Here is a 23,339-nt window from a genome sequence, read left to right on the forward strand (position 1 = left end):
GCAGCTACAACACGATATTTTTAATAAATATTTTAGATTGTTTGTAAACTGCTTGTTTTCTGTCAGGTAAGCAGTATATAAATGTTATTAAATAAATAAAACAAGCACTTAACAAAAACTCCTTTGGTATTTCCTACAGCTACCAGTTGGAAATACTTCAATAGATCATAGTGATATACATAAACCCCTACGTTATGAGTTTAAGATGCTGTCAAAACAGCAAGCCACCAAATTCTTAGTAAGGCATCACACCCTTATGTCTTTTCACTAAAACTGGTAACACTTGTTGTTGTTATATGCCTTCAAGTCGATTACAACTTATGGCGACACTACTAATCTTTTTTGGATATATTCATAGGGTTTTCATGGTAAGAGGGATTCAGAGGTGGTTTACCATTGCCTTCCTCTAAGCCTACAGCACCCGGTATTCCCAGGCAGTCTCCCATCCAAGTACTAATCAGGACTGACCCTGCTTAGCTTCCGAGATCAGACGAGTTTGGGCATATTCAGGGTAGTATGGCTGTAGGCTTTGGTAACACTTACAGGGTGAAATGTAATATAAATAACTATATCTGAGATTATTGTACCTATACCTCCACAATCCTTCCTCTCCTCTGTCATAAAATCTCCTCTGGGTTTCCCCTCAATCTTCTCAAGCATATTTGGGGGCAATGGAGGGGGAGAGTCACAGGAAGTATGATTGCTTGAGTGGAAGTTATTCCCTTTGTACAATGACTTAGTTGGATACAACCCTGTCATTTTACCAAGGATCTCAGAGTGAGGGCTATCCTGAAACAAGGTGGCAAGCTGTTGGGAATATCAAAACAACAAAACTCAACCCATCAATTTGATTCTGTAAACCAATGCTTAAGTACACAACAGAATACTATGCACATCTACCAAGTAGAAAATTTCACTGTGTTAAATAGGGGTTACTCCTAGATAAGATTGTAACCTAAAACAAAAACTGAAGGAGAACTCACACACTTCTATTTCATAGTAAAATGTGATTCACATTACTCCATCACACCTTTTGATATCCCAATTATACTATACGCTTTGGAAGGCTCATCCCTTGAAGACTGTTTCATATCTGAGCTAATGCATTTGAGATACTATACAGTTCAATGCAGTAAGGAATAGGGATATTGATTGTAATGTACACCAACAGCTTTCAAATGCTTGCCTTATAATAAATTTCACTTCATAAATCTGTTGAAGTAACCTACAATCTACAAAGCTTATGCTCTAAAGATAGTGTCTGAAGTACCACCAGGTTCAATTTGTATTTTATTATATTTACAATGTAAATTAAACTGTAAATGTGTTGATTTTAAAAAGAGAAAAAAACCTTGTTTCACCTTTACTATCAGTAGTGCGCGTCTAAATGAAACAGCTATTTTAAATATCAGAGAACTCCTTACAATCCTTAATTTTTTATATGTTCCACAAGTGAAAAACGGCTTTCCAAAACCTAAACATTAACAGGAATAAGCCTAAGCCTACTAAGTTTCCAGTGCCTGGAAACCAGAGCCTGACATGCACACCCAAGCACTTATACATATGCAGCAGTGTTTTCAGTTTCAGTTTGCAGCTTCTTTCATTCTATCAGAGGCTGCTTCCAAGGATCCCTGAGTACTGGAGAAAAAGGAAGGAACTCTAACTGGACGGGAACTCCAACTGGAAGGGAGTTCAGACATTCCTTCTGAGTAAGACAAAAGTCTCTGTTGCCATCTAAGAAGAGGCATACCTTCCTAACTCAGAAATCGTAGTAGTAAAATAGACTCATAAGGTATCTGAAATCGATTGAACCCAACAGGATAAAAAAAAACTTGAATGATTTGGAAACTGCAACCTAGTGTACAACTTCCCACCTTTGTAGAAGAGGACACAAGATTTTTAAATAGAATGCAGGAACAAATTTGCAGATCCTCCTCTAGCAGAACAACAATGAATTGAACCTAGAGCCCTCTTCAGGTGTTCTCTTCATGCATGCAAAATGCACATGGGATGGGGATGGCATCTGTTGGCTGGTGCTGCTTCAAAAGCATTCTGTCGACCTAACAGGCAGTATTGATTTGAGTGCATTCTTTGTCCATTATCCACTGCTTTTACCAGTCTGATTTTTCTCTCTTAAAAATATCAATATTTTGAAATAAATTATCAATATTTTGAAATAAACTACCAAAATTTTTAAAGGAAAGAGGTTTTGCATCCTCATCCTCAGCTATTATAGGCTTGGCTTGCTTCCTCCCCATTTGGAGCTTGGCTTATTTGAGTGCAGGAGGGGTGCAGAAAGAGAGAGCGCTGAACTGCTGCACTGTGTGTATAATCAATAAATATATATATTCAAGTGAATATTTGAGGGGGTGGGAAATCTGGTGTTGGGAGAAAAGCCAGTGAAGTTCAGAGCAAAAAGGATTGTCCTACAAAGACGGAGAATATGTAGATCACTGAAAAATCTGGTGCTAAATCCAAATTCAGCAGAATTCTCACCCATCCCTAATGTGGAAGGAGTAAGACTTTGCCAATAATTATGCCCCGACCCACAAATATTCAGCTGCATGTGCAAGAACGGATTAAGAACCTCAAACACATAAGATTGTCAATCACATGGAAGACCCAACACACATAACGACCCTTTTGATGCATTCAGGTGAACGCATGTCCATACGGGCGCATGACTAGTGAGCACACTGATACCATGGGCATACTTGTGGGTGTGACCTTGCTCTTTCTCCACATGGAGGGGAATACTTGAACATGGTTAAGGACTGGTAGGATTCTGATAGAGTCTGAAAAGAAAGCTTCACAAACAGTGTAGACTCAGCTAAGGATGCATGGCCCTCATGTGCTGATATGGCACATCTATAAAAAATTCTGCTTATCTATAGTGAGGCCTGGAAAATTGGTGAGCATGTCACAACTCTGCGGAGTGGCAGGTGGGTTGAGCTTTTAAAGACCTTTTACCAGTGCTCTCCAGTGCTTCTTGCAATTGTCATTGGAATTCAAATGTCACAAGAGGCATCTGCAGCAGTCTAGGTGAGAAAGCCCTGCCTAGCGCAAGACACTACTATCCTTCCTAATTGTCATACTCTATTTCCAATACAGGTTAATAGAGAAGACAGTTAAAAGACAGTTAAAAGACATAAAATAATAGTTTCATACAAACAGAAACAATATTGAAGAACCAATACATTTTAGAAGCTTAGCAAAATTGGGCAGAAACACCAGTCCTGCCATTACTCATTCTAGATATAAGAATCATGTAGTTTTGTTGAACCCCAAAACATGTAAATAAATACCAGGGGAGACAGTCCATTCCACCACCGCAGTAGCTTAGCTCCAACTTTGGGAAGAGGCTAGCCACCAACCCTAACTGCACTCAGCGGTGCTCTTGACACTGTTCTTTGCATTTCTTCCCAAATGTCCATAGTACAGAGGCAAGTGTCAATGTTGCAGCGTTTACAGCACCTCCCTCTAAAATGAAAATACCCAGTCATATCTTCCTAGAAGAAACACATGGTGCTACAAGTCCTTCCTTCTAAGCTGAGAGGAAGACTCTTCAGTGGCAACAAGGACACTCTGCAAATGCTCAAAAACAATATTTATTTATTATAACGTCACATATTCCAGGTCTGAGCTCTAGTGGATTCAAAAGCTAGTTCTGAAGTTCCAGCAATGGTCCTAGATGGCACTGGAGGGACCCGGACCTGTGTGGAGACACCACACATTTAGCAAAGGGAGGCTGCCACAACAACATTACTCCAGCGACAACCTTATGCACCTTCCCAGAAGTGGCAACCATCCTGCCAACCTCCAGCCAAAGTAAGCTGACAGGCACCCGCTCCAACACAGCTGTCCGAAGCCCTAACCGCAATTGCCCAGTCCCATTTTGCCTTCTAGTGAGGGACGAAATACCTCAACAGCTGGTCCGTGGAAGGGGACGAAGGAACTGCCCCGCGCCCCTCTCAAGTTGGGCTGTGCAATATCAACCCATCCCCCCGCAAGCGGCTCCTGGCAACCACTTCCCCCTTCCCTGGTCCCTATTATTTCCTTTCCAATCGGTACCTGCTATGCCTCTGCGCGGCTGAGGTGTTGGTATAATAAGCCGCCCTTCGTTGGGTACTGCGCGGTACCGGGTACAGAGGGATTTGATCCGCCATCTTTCTCCTCCCTCCCCTCGCCACCTCCCTCACCCTGGATTCCCCTCCCTCAGCTAACTGACTGGCTGCAACGTCATCGTCGACGCCTCCTGACGTCACTTTGTTTGCGCAAAGCGCCGGTGACGTTAGCAGCCGCTGATGCCGGGAAAAGCTTAGAGAGGAGAGTGAAAGAGGAAAAGTGGAGGGGCGCTAGGAATGAGAGGGAATTGAGCGGAGAGGGAATTGAGCGAGGAGAACCTCGCGCCCAATCAGATTCTGAGAAATGCTCGCGCTCCTCCTTAGAAAGCGGCTGATAGGTGAACGCGAAGTTCTGCGTGAGGGCGGTGTGGGAGGCGGTGAGGCGGTAAGGCGGTATGGGAGGGCGGGAGGAATGAAGGGCGGAAAGGAAAGCGAAAGCTCAGAGAAGGAAGCACTCCAGCCGTAGAAGTAGTCTGGCCCAGCTTCTTCGATATTGATGTGGAGTCGTTGCAACTTTTGTGCGGTACTCCACAGAGATCACAGCCTCAGACTGAGCTCGTGTGCCTCTTGGCTCAGAAGTTAAGCCCAACTGTAGTCACTGTAGGTGAGCATGATAGGATTGCAGCTCCACTTTTACCCCAGCTTGCTTGTGGGTTGAAGGTTGAACGTTCGACGGCTGTGAAACGCGCACACCTCAGTTGCCCAGTGCATGCTGAGTCGCTAATTCGACCAGTTCCTGGCGAATCACCATGCATAGGATCGGGCTACGCAAAGTATCCCCAGATAGAAATGCAGAAAGGAGACTAAACACAGCGCTATTACATTGCTGTATTTTGTCCTCAAGAGAAATTCTAACGTAGATTTGTTTGTTTGTTTATTATTTGATTTATATCCTCCCCTTTCTCCCAGTAGGAGCCCAGGGCGGCAAACAAAAGTACTAACATAAAAACAGACTTTAAAATATATTAAAACAAAACATCTTTTAAAAAAATTTAAAGAACGCTTAAAAACATTTTTTTAAAGGAATTTCAGCACAGATGCAGACTAGAATAAGGTCTCAATTTAAAAGGCTTGTTGAAAGAGGAAGGTCTTCAGTAGACGCTGAAACGATAACAGAGATGGCGCCTGTCTAATATATAAGGGGAGGGAATTCCACAGGGTAGGTGCCACCACACTAAAGGTCCGTTTCCTATATTGTGCAGAACGGACCTGATAAGATGGTATCTGCAGGAGGCCCTCACACGCAGAGCGCAGTGATTGACCAGGTATATAAGGGATTACATGGTCTTTCAGGTATCCTGGTCGCAAGCTGTATAGGGCTTTGTACACCAAAACTAGAACCTTGAACTTGACCTGGTAGCAAATGGACAGCCAGTGCAATTCTTTCAGCAGCTGGGTGACATGTTGGCGATACCCTGCCCCAGTGAGCAGTCTCACCGCCACATTCTGCACCAGCTGCAGCTTCCAGACCAATCTCAAGGACAGCCCAACATAGAGCACATTACCGTAATCAGTCTAGAGATTACCAGTGCGTGGACAACAGTGGTCAGGCTATCCCGGTCCAGAAACGGCCACAGCTGCCTTACCAGCCAAAGCTGGTAAAAGGCACTCCTAGCCATTGAGGCCAAAGAATCCTGTGAACTGTAGTTTGTTAAGAGTGCTGAGAGTTGTTAGGAGACCCCTATTTCCCTCACAGTTACAATTCCCTGGGTGGTTTAACAATCAATCCCTCTTCCGAGGGAACTCTGGGAATTGTAGTTCTACTGTATGCTTCAGTGGTGGACTGCACATCTCACCAGATTCATTGGGTGTGGAAAGAGGAAAAGTGAACAGCAGCAACACTACCCCTGATATGGGGAACAGCCCACTTTTTGTGCTGTGCTGACATGATGGTGGACAGGACAGATAATGTGCTTTTGCAGTAAGTAACTCTCATATGTACTATGGAGCATTGGTGCAAGAGTGGATAAAATGTGGCTGGGGAGCACTTTATAAATAAGTCCTCAATATTCACCCCTCCACTCAATTTAAAAACAAAACAAAAACCCAGGAGTAGAAATACTGGATTGTAGCCAGCTAAGTCCTATGCAGAGTAGACCCATAGGAATAAATGAACATAAGTTAGTCATGTCAGTTGATTTCCATGGATCTACTCTGAGTGGGACTTAGTTGGATAAAACCGTAATATCCAAGCAGAACCACGTCCTCTGTTTGAGAAAGGGAGTTTGTCACGATTGTCCACTTCAAGTGTATCACAAAGCTTTTTAAAATTTATTTATTTATTTTATCACAAAGCTTTGGAGGGGGAAATACTTTATTAGTGCCACATCAACTGGGTAAACTGTTCATTATTTTGACACTTCAGTTTGATCAAAGGTTATGTTTGTCTTTGTCTTCTTCCTTCTCAGATTCTTCAGCTGTGTGTTTCAACAACCGTACATTGTTGCAATGTAGGTTATATAAGCCTGTGAGGAGAAGAACACCCTCGGCCTGTGTTTTATGAGGGTGCCACTGGTAAGACCCTTCTGATGTAGAGCCAAACTATGTATTTCATCAGTAGTGTGTTTAAATAGGGATGGGCATGTCTCTTTCTTAATGAAAAACAGCCATAGGACACCCCAGTAAAGATTGGGATTGCAGTGAGTGAGAGAGGATTTAATCCTTTCATCCTTTTGAAGACACCCTGTTTGTTTGAATTAAGTTTTAATGGGTAATGTGTACTATAAAGTGTATGGTAATGTATGTTAGACGTTTTCTGTCTGGTCCAGTGAAAGTTAGTTTAACGGTTGTTTGGGTCCTTAACTGACAGCTGTGAGGAAAGGTTGGTGTTAGAATTCTCAGTATGCCAAAGAGGATAGAAGATAGGCATATTTTGATGGGAGGATTTACGTTTTAGAATTTTCTAAATGTGATTGGCTGGGGCTGGACTTGAAGGGCCAAAAGAAATATATATATGACCAGGTGCTTGTGAGGTGGGGAGTAATAGGGCCTTTCCTTGGCCTTGATTCACCATTAAAAGGAAGAAGGAGAAGTAGCTGAGGAGTTAGAGTTGATCGGAGCTGTTGGTGCTTGAGTAAGCCAAAATAAGACAACACCAGAGGAAGAGAATCGGGAAAGAAAAATGAAGACCTGAGAGGCAGGTGGAATGGCTTAGTGGCCAGAGACTTGCTGGGGAAAGCTGATTCACTTGGCTTAGGCTGAATAGACAAGGGGAGGACACGGTCTGCAGCACTGAGTGGAGAAGCAGCCCAGAATGTTGGTCTCTGGTGACTGGTAGAAGTATCAAAGGGAAGATTTCCAGGGCAGCAAAACAAACCTGCGCAAAAGGGTATTAATAGGGTAACTGCTTCCTTACAGCTGCCAGAGTATCACATTAATAGTTGAATTTATAAGCTTTTGTTGTTTAAAGTGACAGCAACAAGTTAACAAAGCTTATACTCATTTAAAGATAAGTACTATTTTAAAGTAACTGGATAAGCTTGTGCACTTAATAATTGCGTAATAAATAAACATAAATACCTTTGCTAAACATAATGTCTGTATCTGGCTTTGTATCATGCCTGTACCCCACAGTCACTGGGTTATTGGTAAGTTAAGGATTCAGAGGGAATAAGTGACACTGAATGGAGGCAGCAACATGGTTTAGGAGAACTGCTGGAACGGGAGTTGGTTTTGTTATTATAGAGAAGATAAGTAAATACCCTCCTTCCCTCGACACTCCTGCACTATCCCCCCCACAAATGCCCTTCAAAACTGTGATTACCCCCAAAGTAGTACTTTTGGGGGGCAAATAGTATCCTTTGGTATTCCCCACCCACTGTTGATTTCAAAGGGTCTACGTAGATTAACATCACCACAAGGTGGTAGAATGGACTGTATCACTTTAGATTAGAGATGGAAGCTTTTACTTTGACATTCCCCAATTTAAAAAAATCCTCTGTAGCATATAACACATCTATGTTAAAGATTCTAGCCCAACACTTGCAGAAAGGGAACATTAAAAAAAGTGATCTCCTACTTTGTAGTACCACAACATTGTTATCCAATTCTATTTCATATGCCAGACCTATGAAACCACAATGTCCTTATTAAAATACTACCACAAAGCTTCCATTTTCTTAATAAACTGCTTCTCCTGTGATGTTTCTATTGCCTGCTAGGCTGTATTTATTTCAGGTGTGCTATTATTTGGCTTACTCGCTGCTCACAGTTTCTCTCGAAGGAATGGAGCCCCACTTTTCATACCAGTATTACACACTTCCTCAAGCAATTAGATGTTCAAGACAATGCACATGATTTAGGCTGCAATCCTAACCACACTTACCTGGGAAGTAAGTCCCATCAAACTCAGTTGTTCTTAGCTCAGTCTACTCAGAAGCAAGAGCCGTTGTTCAATAGAATTTATGCATAGTAAATGCTCCTTAATCCAAAGAATACTATCAGCATAAACCTATACATCTTCACTCAAAAGTGTTAGTTTCCTTTGGATTACCAAATATCTATTATTTATAGGCCATTCTATAACAAAGTGTGCAGGGTGGTTCTCAACAAGAAATAAAACAATTTGAAATTCAATAACAATAAAAACAATAAAAGCATAAAGCAGCATAAAAACAGTCACAGAAAGTAAAAACAGTTTAAAGCTAAGGCTGCACGCATACCATATATTTAAAGAAAATTATATAATTATTTATATTTATTAGTCACCTTTTTCAGAAAATGAAACTCAAAACGACTTACAAAAATTAAAAACAAGAATAAAAACAACCTAAAATACACAATATATATAAAAGAACAAAACCAACTTAATCCCACCCCACTAAAAAATAAGGAGAAAATTAAGGTCCAAATGCCTGGGACAACAAGAATGTTTTTGCCTGGCACTTAAAAACAGATACTGATGGCACCAGACATGTCTCCCTAGGAAGAGTGTTCCATAAATGGGGAGCCAGCACTATGAAGGCCCATTCGTGTGTCATTTCAAGCACCTGACTTACCTGAAAGAATCCTGGGAACTATAGTTTACCTCTCACAGAGCTACAATTCCTAGCACTCTTAACAAACTATGGTTCCCAGGATTCTTTGGAGGAAGTCACATGCTTTAAATGTGTGGTGTAACACAGAATAAAAGGCATAGGCAAGGCTAAAATGACACCAAAGTAGACAGCAGGTGAGCCTCTCGGGAGCGTATTCCATAGCCAGGGCACCACCACTGAAGCGTCTCTCCTATAGCCCCCCCCTCTGCCAGGTAAGTATACGTGGAGAGAATCAGTCCTTCAAGTAGTCTGGTCCCAAGCCATTAAGGGCTTTAAAGTTCAAAACCTGAACCTTTCAGTGGACTGGAAGCCAGCGAAGATGGCACAGTGTTGGCTTGATGTGCTATATCAGCCCATCACAGTTAGCAATCTAGTAGCCATATCCTGACCAAACTGAAGTTTCCAGACCAGCACCACAAGAACCACATGAAATTTTAGTTGTATTTACATTAATACAAGTAGAGACAAATATACGCCTTCACCAGGAAGCACAGCAAGTAATCCTACATAATATTTCTAGAAATGCTCTTCCTAGTCTACAAGCCAGTTTCAACCAACTCCTGCTAGAATCTGCCTCTGCTCCCTCTGTCTGATTTTTCTCTCGTCTCAGTCTGTCTAAATTCAAACTGCAAAGCTATTGTATCATTCCTGAGAAGCTGAAGAAAAATTACAAATTAAATTCAGTAAGACAACTCAATATGTGATTTTTCTACCTATCCAATATATTGCCAAACCAAATGCACTGCTTCTGCTTATGGCAGAATCTGTTTGATTTCTTTTAAGAAAGACACGATTCTTCTTTGTACAAAGATAACCAAGTTTCATATTGATGGCTTTTTCACTGGAATTTAGCAAGAGACATCTGGTCCAGGATATTACACATGTCAATATAGTGTTTCAGGCCGAGTCACGTAGTCCACCGCATCATTGCATTATACTCCCCCTCTTTATTCTCAAAGTCTCAAAGCAGAAGTGTAACTTGTGCACTTGTGAAAGGCTCATTTTAGACACCGTCCAATTAATATTTTATAGGTTTCAACTATGACTGCCTTATCAAGTCCACTCAGAAGAGAAGGCATAACAATTATTTATAATAACTTTGTTAGCTATAATTTCCACTTCTCTTTGAAAGCACCAGTGGATGTTTCTGGAAGCTGCATGTTAAACAGAAGTGCTTACACTTGACCTTGCACTCCATCCACTCTTTTTGCACAGCGGTATCTCTTTCTTCCTTTGAAAGACAGGTGCAATTTGTAGTCGCACAAATTATATAGCCCTTGCTATTAACATTCTTTTATCTAGTAAATTACTTACATTGATTACGCCGAAGAAGGTTCTATGAAATGTTGCTAAGGCATGTCTATGATTTGGCTGTAATATATAATTCTTAAATTAAGACAAGACTGAAAAGAAATGACATCTTGTGGTAGCAGATGCTAAACTCAAATCTTGGTCACATGCTGTCATTAAACATCCTGTGTTACTCTGCACAAGAATATCTGTGCTTGGCCCTAGTGTCCTGGCTAAATTCCAATTCAGGTAATTGCCTACTCTCCCCTGTAGTTTCAATTGGATAAGTTATGGTATTTTCTTTTTGCCCTCATGCTTCAGATTGTTTAGCTAGTGTTCCTAGTCTTGGTGAGTTGCATTCCGCAGCAGAATTAGCTGTGCTTCATCCTAAAACAAAAGGTATCAATTGCATTCTTAAGTTGATACAAGTCAGTGAATTCTCAAAAGAAGGGCCATGTGTTTCTTCCTCAGTATTATTAAATGTCTTGCCTCTCAACTACAATCTGAGGAGGCCTAAATTTAAGCTATGTTGGGAAGAACTGGCTGATAGCTAAAATCCTTCTCTCTACCCAAATACCAATCACCTTGTCCCTAGACCAATCCTACAATCAGTTTGGAAAACAAACAAAAAGGACCCTCAAATGCTGAAAACACACTTTTCCCTCTGGGAAATCCAGGCCAACAGCACTTCTCTCTTCAGTGCACATTTTGCACCAGATTAGAACGGGATTATCTTCCCCAGGGTTGAACGCTTTTGTCAGGTAGTCGGTCCATAACCGGAAACGATTCTGGGTGTTAAAAACTAATTCTTAATTAGTGCAAGGAAGAGCTGGGGAAGGCATAGGTGGCAACTGATTTGGCAAGGAATGATATCCCCTTAATTTTGGAGATGGACATGTATCATCTTTTGATTAAAGCACTGGGTTTGGTCCTATGTTGTTTGGGGTTTTGTAATCCATTGTGGTAGTTAAAATGGTATTTATAATACTTACTCCCTTATCAACCTGCCCGTGTTCTTAGGCTATCTGCCTGTGACCACCTCTATATGCCTTTCCTGCCAGTGGTGAAGTTGATGGCAACTAGAAGACATTTTTCATTATAGTACCCTGACTATGGAACGGCCTCCTCTGAGAGGTTTGCCTGGAGTCAACATTGCTGTCTCTTCAGCACAAAACAAGACCCTTTTTATTCGCAAAGGGTTTTTTTTAGTATATTTGACATACTTCAAAGCATTGTTGATTGCTCTTTTATCTGCTTGCTCATCTTTTATTTTGTAATTGTGTGTATATTTATTTTTAAAAACCTTGTAAACCACCCTGGAATCAATTTTAGTACAGGCTGGTATTTTAAAAGTTAATAGATAGTTGTCCAGTGACTTCTGTCCATGGACTGGAACAAGGCACCAAAAGAATTGTCCACCAGATTTCCAGCCCTTCCATTTGCTGTGAACAAATAAAGATTCCAATTGTTTTCCAAGTCCTAGTTCAAGCTGTCTTTCACACAGATAGTTCAAGTGCTTTAAAGACAACCTTAAAACTGGCCTGAGAACTTGCTGTTCTCAAGAATGTGGTAAATGAAATCTCGAATCAAGCTAACTGGACCACAACAGTCCATTCTGCTGTGGTAAATTTTAAGGCAAAGAGTATCAAAAACACCAAAGGGAAGCAAATATGTAGGCAGTGAAACCTATTAACCTTTGGGCGTGGATTCAGCTGCAATGTCTGCAGCACAATCTATACTTTTCATCTTGGTTTATGTAGTCATCAACAGAACTACAATAGGAGCTGAACTGATATCTTTCAGCATCGTCAGTTTATTCTATCGTTTAATAATGGATGCTTTGTGCAGTTCTTAGATGAAAGATCTTGTTTTATCTAGATAATAGGAATGTATGCCTTTGTCCCTCAGAACTGAAGAGAGAGAGAGAATGAAAGGGATAGGGATGGGGATACCATCTGATCAAATAAATGTTAACTGTAAGAGCTGAAATTGATTACTCAAACAATTAGATCTGCATGTTTTTCTATGAATAAATACCATTCTGAATGAGAAAACCCCTTTTTTAATTGTAGCAGATTCCACCTTAGAAGAGGGTTTCATCCAGTTTTGAGGGAAGAATGTCTCTTCCAAAATGAAGCTAATCAATTATATTTCTTGTAACTAGTACAAAAAATACTGTACCATTTAAAAACAACAGCAACAATCTGCTGCCCAATCAATTATCTTTTATTTCTGTTTTTGATCAGTAAAAATCATAAGCAATGAACTGCCAAACTAGTGCAGTTTACATATATACAATCTATGTTTTTATTTATTGTTTTTAATTATTACATTTATTTCTCACTATTCCTCCAAGGTGCTGAAGGTGGTGTTTATGGTTCTTCCCCTCCCCATTTTATCCTTATAACACCCTCTGAAGTAGGTTGATTGGCTGGTAATACCCATGTAAAATGGTATGTCCATGTAAAGTTACAGTTCTACTATTTCAGCTCTTTGAGAGCTACATCTTTGTTTTATTTTTAATATTTTAATTATAATAAATGAAACCTTTACACATAAAGCTATAAAAAAGAATATAAGAAGCCATATTTTAAAATCATTTAATGGTAAGTGGTATTCAGAGAGGGTTTACCATTGCCTTCCTCTGAGCCTGAGAGGCAGTGACTGGCCCAAGGTCACCCAATGAACTTCATGGCTGTGTGGGGATTCAAACCCTGGTCTCCCAGGTCATAGTCCAACACCTTAATTCCTACACCACACTGGCTCTCTAACGTAGGTTTATTAATCTCTGAATTAGCTGAATACTACCCAATGTCTATAAGGTAGCCGGGTGATTACCATACGTACATTTGTTCTTCAGCTTTCTAAAGAAGTTTATTAAAAATGTACTGATAATGATCCTAAAAGAGACTTTTTTTGTGAAGACTTATATTTATGTTATGAAAACTTGAAGCTGCCACAGTTGGATGAATTTTTGAATCTCTTAAAGTAATATAATGCATTTTTATTCAGCATTTGCTATTTGTGATACATATTTTACCTATAGTGAATACTATGAAAGTTTGCATTAGGAGGCATTATTAATAGTTGAATGAATAAACACATTAACAAATTTTCCTTCCTGTCATAACAAAATGTTTCCATTGGCTTTCATTATTTTTAATACTAAAAGTCTCGGTATGCAGCCTTTGAAATATTTCATGAGACTAGACATAATGTTTACTTATTCCAGATGTTGTCTGTTCCTCATATATGGGTAGAATACAAAGATAGACTCTTAGATTATTATTCTATTGCGGCCACTTCACAGATTCTGTTTCACAGTATGATGGGTTATGGAACTAGAAGCTATCCATGCCAATCACATTCTGGAAACTGCTAGTTTTTATTGCTATTATCAGCAGTTATTAGTGAGCTTTACTGTATGATGTGTATAATTATCAGACCATGTTAAAAACAGAAATGCAAAATAATCTAGGGTGTGTTTCCTTCTCTGTCCACAAAGCTGTACAAGCGTCATTAAGCTGTTCCACTAAGTTTTTCCACATAACTCATCTCCCTCAGGCTGCTTATCATGTTACATTTCCCTTACATACATATGCTTCTGTACAAAGAAATATCTATGTATAGTTGTGAAGTCTACCTTGATCCCTGCAATGTTTGTACACACGTTTCTCTACATGGGAATATTTCAAGTTAGGAAAAACAGTTAATGTTGAGAAATGACACTCAATATATAGTACTTGCAGCCTGAACCGTGTGTGTGTGTGTTGCAAGTAAATTCCACTCAGTGGTATTTAATTCTGCAGGAATGTCTTTAGGATTAGGTTCTAAGGCTACGATTCCCAAAGCACAATCCTAAGCATGTATAATCAGATATAAATTCCACTGTATTTGATGGGGCTTACTTCCAGGAAAGGCAGCATACAATGCTATGACCACTTACTTGGGAGTGAATCCCATATAACTCACTGGAGTTTACTTCTGAATAAATATGTATAGAGTTGTGCTATAAATTAATTATTTAAACCTACAATTTCTCTATTGGTTGGGCTTCATACTAAATATATCTTTGCCAGCTGTGGTCCTATCTAGAGAAGGCAGACTTGGCTTCAATGACTTGTTATATTCAGATTGTATCACTGCAGTGCCTTCTATGTGGGCTGCCCTTAAAAACAGTTTAAAAACTTCTGTTGATTCAAAATGCAGCTACCAGGATGCTGGCAGAAACATGTGGATTGATTGGATCATATTGTAACCCCTATAATTCTCTACTTATAATGCCTACCAATTTATTTGCTGGATCAATTTAAGGTTGTTAGGGTGTGGATATTTTTCTTTTAAATCCCTGAACAGTCTGGGCCCAAGTTATCAAAAGCTGGTATGGGGAATCTATGGCCCTCTGGATGCTGCTGTTAATCACTATTCCTCAGAAAGAGCACAGGGCAATGTACATCAAACTAAATACAGAACACAGAGCTAAAAGTAGGCATCCACTAAAATTTACTAACAAATCATTAAAAAGTACATACACTGCTGATAAGGAGTACACCTCCTATTTGTCAAATTGGCAAAGCTTATGTGAATAAAAATGTTTTCAATTTGCCTCTGAACCCCAACAATTTGGGAGACAGACACACCTCTAAGGGGACGTCATTCCAGAGTCAGGGCCCTATGACTGAGAAGGCTCTTCTAGTTCTCCTCCTGAATTCCTCCATATTATCAGGAGTCATCCAGGCTGTCACCAGCTAGCATGGCCCAATGCTCAGGGATGATGGGAGCTGTAGTCCCAAACCATCTGCAGGGCTCCACAGGTTCTCCATGCCTAATCTAAAGGATCACCTTTGTACATATGAACCTACCTGACATTTAAGAGAACCATTTCAGCCTCTGATCTCTCTCTAAATCAGACTTGTTTGGTGAGTGCTAGTGGGAGAGCCTTTTCCACAGTGACCCTTCTATTATGGAATTCCTGTTCTGGAGGAATATGAGAAGCCAACTCTCTTTGCATGTGTAATAGTGCTTTGAAAGAGTTGTTATGCCAGATGTGTGTCTTTTTGTAAGCTGCATTGTGAGAAGACTTTCTTAAAAAGTGAATAAGTCCATAAAATACAATTTTTTAAACATAGAATAGAATCAGTGTATAAACCTGTCTATTAAGCCAATGTTTTTAAAAAAGTTTGATCAACAGTGGGATTTCTTCCACCAACAACCCTGGAAAGGGCTTACTTTATGACATTTTCAGCACAGTCCTGATATTTGAAAGCCCCCCCCCTTTTGTTGAAAGGAACAGAGTTTTACCTCTGTGTATTATGCTTGGATGACTATGGCAAGAGATAGCGTTCTCTCTGTAGCTGGCAGCCAAATGGGAAACTATAGCAGTATGCACAGGGTTCCTGTCAGTATAAATAGTCCTCCTGCCACTGAGAATGTGCAAACATTAACTTCATCAGGAGTTTAAAAACTGTCCATATGCCTACCGCTGTGTATCCAAAGTCTGGCTGAGCAGAGAGCGGCAGAACAAGAGGGGAAAACACAACCCAATAACTTGAAATATCTGTTTCACAGTCATGAACATCTGTCTCCTCTTCAAAAGTAACATAGGGTAATCTGGATATATATTCCCAGAGTGGAATTTGGGTAATTCAGATTAGAAGTAATTCTTGATGTTTTAAGGAGCCTCTTTATTACAAAATAAATAAATAAATTACACAACTCACCAGCACAGTACACACGAAAGCAGAAGTTGAAGTTTATTTAGCAAGAACCCTCCTGGCAGCTGTTAGAACAACTGGGGCAGCTAAATTGTCTTGAATCAATAATGTCATACCAGATTGGGGGAAGAAGACCGGGGCGTTATTTTTAAGATGACTGTCTTTTATAACCTTACAAGGAACTTCAGATTTTGTGATATTTGTCTTTGACTTGACCTTCGTTTCCTGTAATGGGTATCCATGCTAAAAGGGCAACACCCTAGTTACCTAAACAATTTAGCAAGGAAATTTACTTTTAGGTAAAAAATAAAGGTCCCTTCCCCCTATATTTAGCAAATTGATATAACTATGTGTCTAAAGATGTGAAAGATAGGCTACTATTGGGAGGAAGGGCGGGATATACATTAATACATAAATAAATAAATCTTTTTAAAAATATGCCTTTATAGAGTGTTGTATTGTCCACTTTGAAGCTGAGAGAATTCAGATTATTTATTTATTACATTTATACCCCGCCTTTCTTTTCATGATAGAAACCCAAGGCAGCTTACATATGGTTCCCAGGAGGTCTCCCATCCAGGCACTGACCAGACCTGAGCCTGCTTAGCTTCAGCACGGAGCTGTCCTTATGTGTCTTCAGACCGTAGCCTGGGTTCCTTTACTGCAAGTTCTGTATGTGCTCTGTGTGTACATTTTCTGAAAGAATCTTTCAGATGGGCATCTAAAATTCCTCTTCTCATTTGGGCCTTGATCTTTTATATGAATCCCTGAACTCACAGTTCCCTTCCTGTACCATTCATTTTAGAGAAGCTTAATCTGTACTTCGATTCTTTTGCATATGTTGACTGCCTCTGCTACAATAAATAGGGCAGCATCTTACTGGTAGGAAACTGAGTTGATCAGGGCTCCATGCAGGCAACAGAACACACAGAATACTCTTGCAGCTTCTTCAGCCACAAGCAATAATTAGATAGAGCAGTCCTGACTTGTGTTTCTACTGGATATGCACATTTCCATAACAGCTGAAAGTGTGAATTTCACTAGATGTGGCACGGGCTTTCATGTGAACTTATGTTCATCAGACCTGTTTGTTCCAGAACCCTTATGAACAGATCAAGATTTCCTTTTTTTAAGTTCTGTGTCCAGAAACATGTGCTTTAGAACATCTAACAATGCTAAGTCTACATTATCAGGGATATACCAGTTCTATTGAATCACCTCTTCCTTAACTCTATAAAATCATGGACTGAAATCTATCAAGCCATTTAATAGTTTGTAGTCCAAACCTATTGAAAGTATTCCATCACATGTCCAAATGGGCCAAAATTTATTTAAAGCTACCAAATCTGAAAACAGGAGTTATGGCGCATCCTGGCTCGTCCCTGATACTGTATTGCTTTTCTTAATCTATAACATAATAAATTAATAACCATGCAAGCTGCAATGCACTGATAATACATTTCTTTAAGGGTAAGCAGGCCTAGGATTGCATGCTTTGCATGGAAATTCAAAGGGCATTCCGTCAACAGATGGTACAAGTCTTATGTCAAGTAATTGCATCCATTTTGTTGACAATACATTTTGGGATCATGACTTGAGATCCCTTGTTTCTCATCATCAAATTTGTTGAACAACCATAAATCCAATTAATTAAGTCATAAATCCATTGAACAACCATAAGACCAATTATTTAAATAATAGATCCATGGGACCCATCAAACTACAGGTTTTCTGAAAGTGTCTGAAGTCTGGCTCCCAAAAGTTAGCAGGTTCCCAAAGTCACCTTATTTGTGCTTTGATCTTTTACATTACAGAAAGACAAATTCATGAAAAAGTAACATCTGCAACTGCCTTTTAAAAGACCATTGCAGAAAATATGCACCACTTGTTTTATTATTAGGAATCAGTGTAAGTATAGATTGTTTCAATAGTCATTTGAGATAGAATAGACTACTGTGTCTCCAGACTCCTAAAATGTTAGCAAGACACCTAAATTATGATAGATGTGAACTTCAAGAGAGAAGGCGCTATATTTATTATCTATTCAAAGGTCACTTACACAATTGAAGGGTAAAGAGAATTACATCTGAAGGAAACGATCAGATATTACACTGGAGACCTCTACTATAAGTGGAAAGCCTCATAAAACCAAACAGCTACTTTTGTATTTCAAAGGTAATTGAACACAGACTATTCTATAGAAATAATCTTATTATTGCTTTTAATACAGATTTCTCTGACAAAGTTATGTCTAGTATTGTGTGTGAAAACATATGCTGTATTGCCCAGTGTTATGCATGAAAGTACAAGAGTCCAGCTAAAACAACAATGGTTTTGCGTACACACCATACATTTAATGCACCTCACTTCTGCCAAAGAATCCTGGGAACTGTAGTTTGTTAAGAGTGCTAGGAACTGTAGCACAGGTACAAACTACCGTTCCCAGGATTCTCTGGGAAGCAGTTGTGCTTTAAATGTGTAGTGTGTACACAGCCTTAATGTATAAAACTTTTAATTCCTGTTGACACAAATATGCAACTCAGTTCCATCTAACACAGGGAGTCTGGGTTGTATCTAATAAAGTTGTCCCATTAGCACAAGGACTCTCCTTCCTGTGTGCCCCTAAATATGTTCTGGAGTTTCCCCCAACTCTCCAGACCAGATTTGCAGGTTATGGGTAAGAGGGCATGTGGAGGGTTAACTCTATTGCACGAGTGGAAGTCCTTGCGATAACAGTTTGATTTCATTGGATACAACCCCACATACAGATATAAGAAGAAACCACAGTATGTATTATGATAATAAGCAGCTGCCAGCCTCGTATTCATGGGCTCTCAGTTGCCCTTCCTGCTTACTTTGTGCATAAGAGGAAGAGATTAAAAACTTTTGGTTTCAGTTCACATCAAATCATAATTTTGTCTAAAAATCCAAGCTACTGGATGTGCAAATCATAGCTTGTGTTCAATCCAGGGTCAACCCATAGTTTAGAGTCCTGGTTTGCGGACAGACTATGATTTGCACAAATCAGTTTGCTGTATTTGAACAAAGCAGCAAATACATGGTTTGTCATCAGAACTGAATTGGCTCAGTGTGAGACAAGCTTCTAAAGAATTCCAAAAAGGACATAATAAAATATGAAGACGGTATTAGGATATCTTACAAGCATAATGGTAAATAAGCTCTATCTTACTCTTGCAGTTCTAATCTTCCTGGAAGAATTAAGAAGTATGGGTTGTATCCCAATGCTATGTGTGGACAATAGGAATTGTAGTCCAAAACATCACGGGGGGGGGACCAGATGGGGAAAGGCCAATCTAAATAAATGGGAAAACAAACATAGGGGTATGGACCAATTTAGATGTGTCCTTGCAGAGTAGAAAATCATTCTTATTTTATTTATTTATTATTATTTCAATTTATATACCGCCCTTAGCAGAATAGCTCTCAGGGCGGTGAACAAACAAGATAAAATACAATATATCATAATAAAAATCATAAAAACATATACAAACAACAAAAAAACACTACAAAAACACAATATGACAAAAATTAAAAATACGGATTAAAAGATTAAAATGGTTAAGACAATTAAAATGCCTGGGAGCATAAAAAGGTCTTTACCTGGCGCCGAAAAGATAGAAGTGTAGGCGCCAGGCGTACCTCTTTGGGGAGGCTGTTCCACAACTCAGGGGCCACCACAGAAAAGGCCCTAGATCTAGTAACCACCCTCCGGGCTTCCCGATGGGTTGGTACCCGGAGGAGGGCCTTAGATTCTGAACGAAGTGAACGGGTAGGTTCGTATCGAGAGAGGCGTTCCACAAGGTATTGAGGTCCCACGCCGTGTAAGGCTTTATAGGTAAGAACCAGCACCTTGAATCTCGCCCGGAAGCAAATAGGAAGCCAGTGCAGACGCGCCAAGACAGGTGTTATATGCGAAGACCGACTGGTCCTCGTCAGTAGTCTGGCAGCTGCGTTCTGCACCAGCTGAAGCTTCCGAATTGTCTTCAGGGGCAGCCCTACGTAGAGTGCATTACAGTAATCCAATCTTGAAGTTACCAGAGCGTGAACAACGGAGGCGAGGTCATCCCTGTCCAGATAGGGGCGTAGTTGGGCTACCAGACGAAGATGGTAAAACGCATTCCGTGCCACCGAGGCCACTTGGGCCTCGAGAGACAGGGAAGAATCGAGAAGAACCCCCAAACTACATACCTGTTCCTTCAGGGGGAGTGTAACCCCATCCAGAACAGGGTTAACATCCACCATCTGAGCAGGGAAGGCATTCACCAACAATGTCTCGGTCTTGTCTGGATTGAGTCTCAGTTTATTAGCTCTCATCCAGTCCATTATCGCGGTCAGGCAACGGTTCAGCACATCAACAGACTCACCTGAAGAAGATGAAAAGGAGAAATAGAGCTGTGTGTCATCAGCATACTGATGGCAACACACTCCAAAACTCCTGATGACTGCACCCAGCGGCTGCATGTAGATGTTGAAAAGCATGGGGGACAAAACCAACCCCTGAGGGACTCCGCAATGGAGAGTCCATGGTGTCGAGTGATGTTCCCCAAGCACTACCTTCTGGTGACGATCCGCGAAGTAGGAGCGGAACCACTGCCAAGCAGTGCCCCCGACACCCAACTCCGCGAGTCTCCTCAGAAGGATACCATGGTCGATGGTATCAAACGCCGCTGAGAGATCAAGGAGAATCAACAGAGTCACACTCCCCCTGTCCCTCTCCCGACACAGGTCATCATACAGGGCGACCAAGGCTGTTTCGGTGCCAAAACCGGGCCTGAAAACGGATTGAAACGGATCTAGATAATCGGTTTCGTCCAAGAGCGCCTGGAGTTGGCTGGCAACCACCTGCTCCAAAACCTTGCCCAAAAAAGGGACATTCGCCACCGGTCTATAGTTGTTTAAATTATCTGGGTCCAAGGAGGGTTTCTTTAAAAGAGGTCTCACTACTGCCTCCTACCAGGGACCACTCCCTCCCTCAAGGAGGCATTAACCACCTCCTTGGCCCAACCGGTGGTTCCAGCCCTGCCAGCTTTCACTAGCCAAGATGGGCAAGGATCCAGAACAGACGTGGTCGCCCAAACCATTCCAAGCACCTTGTCCACTTCCTCGAGCTGCACCAACTGAAACTCATCCAATAAAGAAAGACAAGGCCGTGCTCCGGACACTTCAGTGGATTCATCTGTCACAACATCAGAGTCAAGGTCCCTGCAGATACATGCAATCTTATCTTGAAAGTGTTCAGCAATTTCATTACAGCGGGTCTCAGATGTTTCCATAGTATCGTGGGGGCCAGAGTGTAAGAGTCCTCGCACGACCTTAAAAAGCTCCGCTGGGCGGCTTAAAGATGATCTAATAGAGGCAGCAAAATAGAGCTTCTTTGCTGTCCTTACCGCTTTTGTATACAACTTATTGGTGGCACTTACCAAGGCATGATTGTATCCACTGGGAGTTTTCCTCCATCTGCACTCCAGCCTCCTCCTCTCATGTTTCATCGCTCTCAGCTCCGGGGTATACCACGGAGCTGTATGAGCTCTACAGCGAAGGGGGCGTGCGGGAGCGATCGTGTCAATAGCCCGGGTCATTTCTGTATTCCACAGTGCGACCAGGGCCTCGACAGGAGCACCAGTCCTATCAGCCGGAAAATCTCCCAGAGCCCTCTGAAAACCTACAGGATCCATCCGGCTCCGGGAGCGGATCAACTTAATAGATCCTCCACCTTTGCAGAGGGGAAGAGCCGCTGTAAGTCTAAATCTCAGCAAGCGGTGATCTGTCCATGACAATGGGGTAGATGAAAAACACCCCACCATCAGATCACCATCTCCATGTCCAGTGGCGAAGATCAAATCGAGAGTATGTCCCGACACATGTGTTGGGCCAGTAGAAAATTGAGACAGCCCCATTGTTGTCATGGAGGCAATGAAGTCCTGAGCTGCACCAGATAAGACAGCCTCGGCATGGACGTTGAAATCCCCCAGTACCAAAAGTCTAGGGGACCTCAAAAGGACCTCCGAGACTATCTCTGTCAGCTCAGCTAAGGAAGCTGTTGGGCAGCAAGGTGGACGGTACACCAACAGTATTCCTAGTCTGTCTCCCTGACCCAACACAAGGTGGAGACATTCCAAACCAGTCGCCGTCCGGACAGGGTGCTTGGTGAGAGGAAAAGAACTCCTATAGACCACAGCAACCCCCCCCCTCCCCGGCCCTCAGATCTACCACAGTGCTGAACCAAATACCCGGGTGGGCAAAGCTGGGAAAGAGCAACTCCTCCCTGATCAGCCACCCAGGTCTCGGTTATACATGCCAGGTCGGCACCCTCCTCCAGAATTAAATCATGGACAAGTGAGGTTTTATTATGTACCGACCTGGCATTCAAAAGCAGCACTTGGAGATCCGAGAGCTGGCTGATAGGACAACCAACAATCCTGTGGATATGAGGAGAACCGGAACAAGGCACAGACACAATTTGTCTGGGACGAGTTCCCCTTACCTGGCCTGTTCTCCTCCTAACGCCATACCTCCCATTACCAGTCACTACATTAATTGGGGCCCCCGAGAGCCCCCCCACGAAGGATGGAATCTTATCTCCCAGGCACATGTTAAAAATACACAAAACCACACAAACAAGCAAACATACCCATCATTCACCCCACATTAGCCCCCCCACACACCCAAACAAAACGTTAAAATGAGTTAATCCTCGTCAAGCAGCGATGGCAGTCTCAAGTCCCATCCAAAGGCAAGCCGCGGCAAGGACACCAGGACAGCAACACAGCCCCAAGCAGCAACAGAAGCGCCACACGCGAGCAAGAAAGCGGCGAGGTGGCAGAGATGTACGCCGCAGTGATAGTGTCCTGGGCAACGGCACGGCCCTCAGCGATGATGAAGATGCCCGCAACCAGCGGCAGCGATGGCGGCAACACAGTCCGCAACAGCGAAGTCCACCGGCAGCAACGCGGCACCTCGGCGAAGATGACAACACCCCGCGCGTAAGTGGGCAGGCAGCAGCAATGGCGGCAGCACGGACCACAGCAACGGAGTCTCCAGCAGCGACACGCCCCCCAGCAGCAACGACAACGCCCGCATGCAAGCAGGAGCTTCAAACACAATCATACACAATGATTCTTGTGTATCATTATGTATAAATATGTAGTTACATG

At 41.7% G+C, this 23,339-nt stretch overlaps 1 protein-coding gene, 1 long non-coding RNA gene and 1 pseudogene across 4 annotated transcripts in view; 1 reads left to right on the forward strand and 2 right to left on the reverse strand.

Annotated features, from left to right (window-relative positions):
• ATP9B (ATPase phospholipid transporting 9B (putative)) overlaps window positions 1–4,380 on the reverse strand; it is a 298,695-nt gene extending 294,315 nt beyond the window's left edge. For all 3 annotated transcript variants that reach the window (XM_061594081.1, XM_061594072.1, XM_061594090.1), the window contains exon 1: window positions 4,072–4,380. In XM_061594081.1, coding sequence (XP_061450065.1) covers window positions 4,072–4,166 — 95 coding nt within the window. In that variant the 5' untranslated portion in view covers window positions 4,167–4,380. The remainder of the gene's footprint in view (window positions 1–4,071) is intronic.
• Window positions 410–528, reverse strand: LOC133375707 (5S ribosomal RNA; annotated as a pseudogene).
• A 162-nt stretch (window positions 4,381–4,542) lies between the features above and the next one.
• LOC133369160 (uncharacterized) overlaps window positions 4,543–23,339 on the forward strand; it is a 41,380-nt gene continuing 22,583 nt past the window's right edge. The window contains exons 1-2 of the long non-coding RNA XR_009758832.1: window positions 4,543–4,728; window positions 6,533–6,638. This is a non-coding gene — a long non-coding RNA (uncharacterized LOC133369160). The remainder of the gene's footprint in view (window positions 4,729–6,532; window positions 6,639–23,339) is intronic.

This window comes from Rhineura floridana, chromosome 1, assembly GCF_030035675.1.
Source record: "Rhineura floridana isolate rRhiFlo1 chromosome 1, rRhiFlo1.hap2, whole genome shotgun sequence".
Lineage (NCBI taxonomy): Eukaryota > Metazoa > Chordata > Lepidosauria > Squamata > Rhineuridae > Rhineura > Rhineura floridana.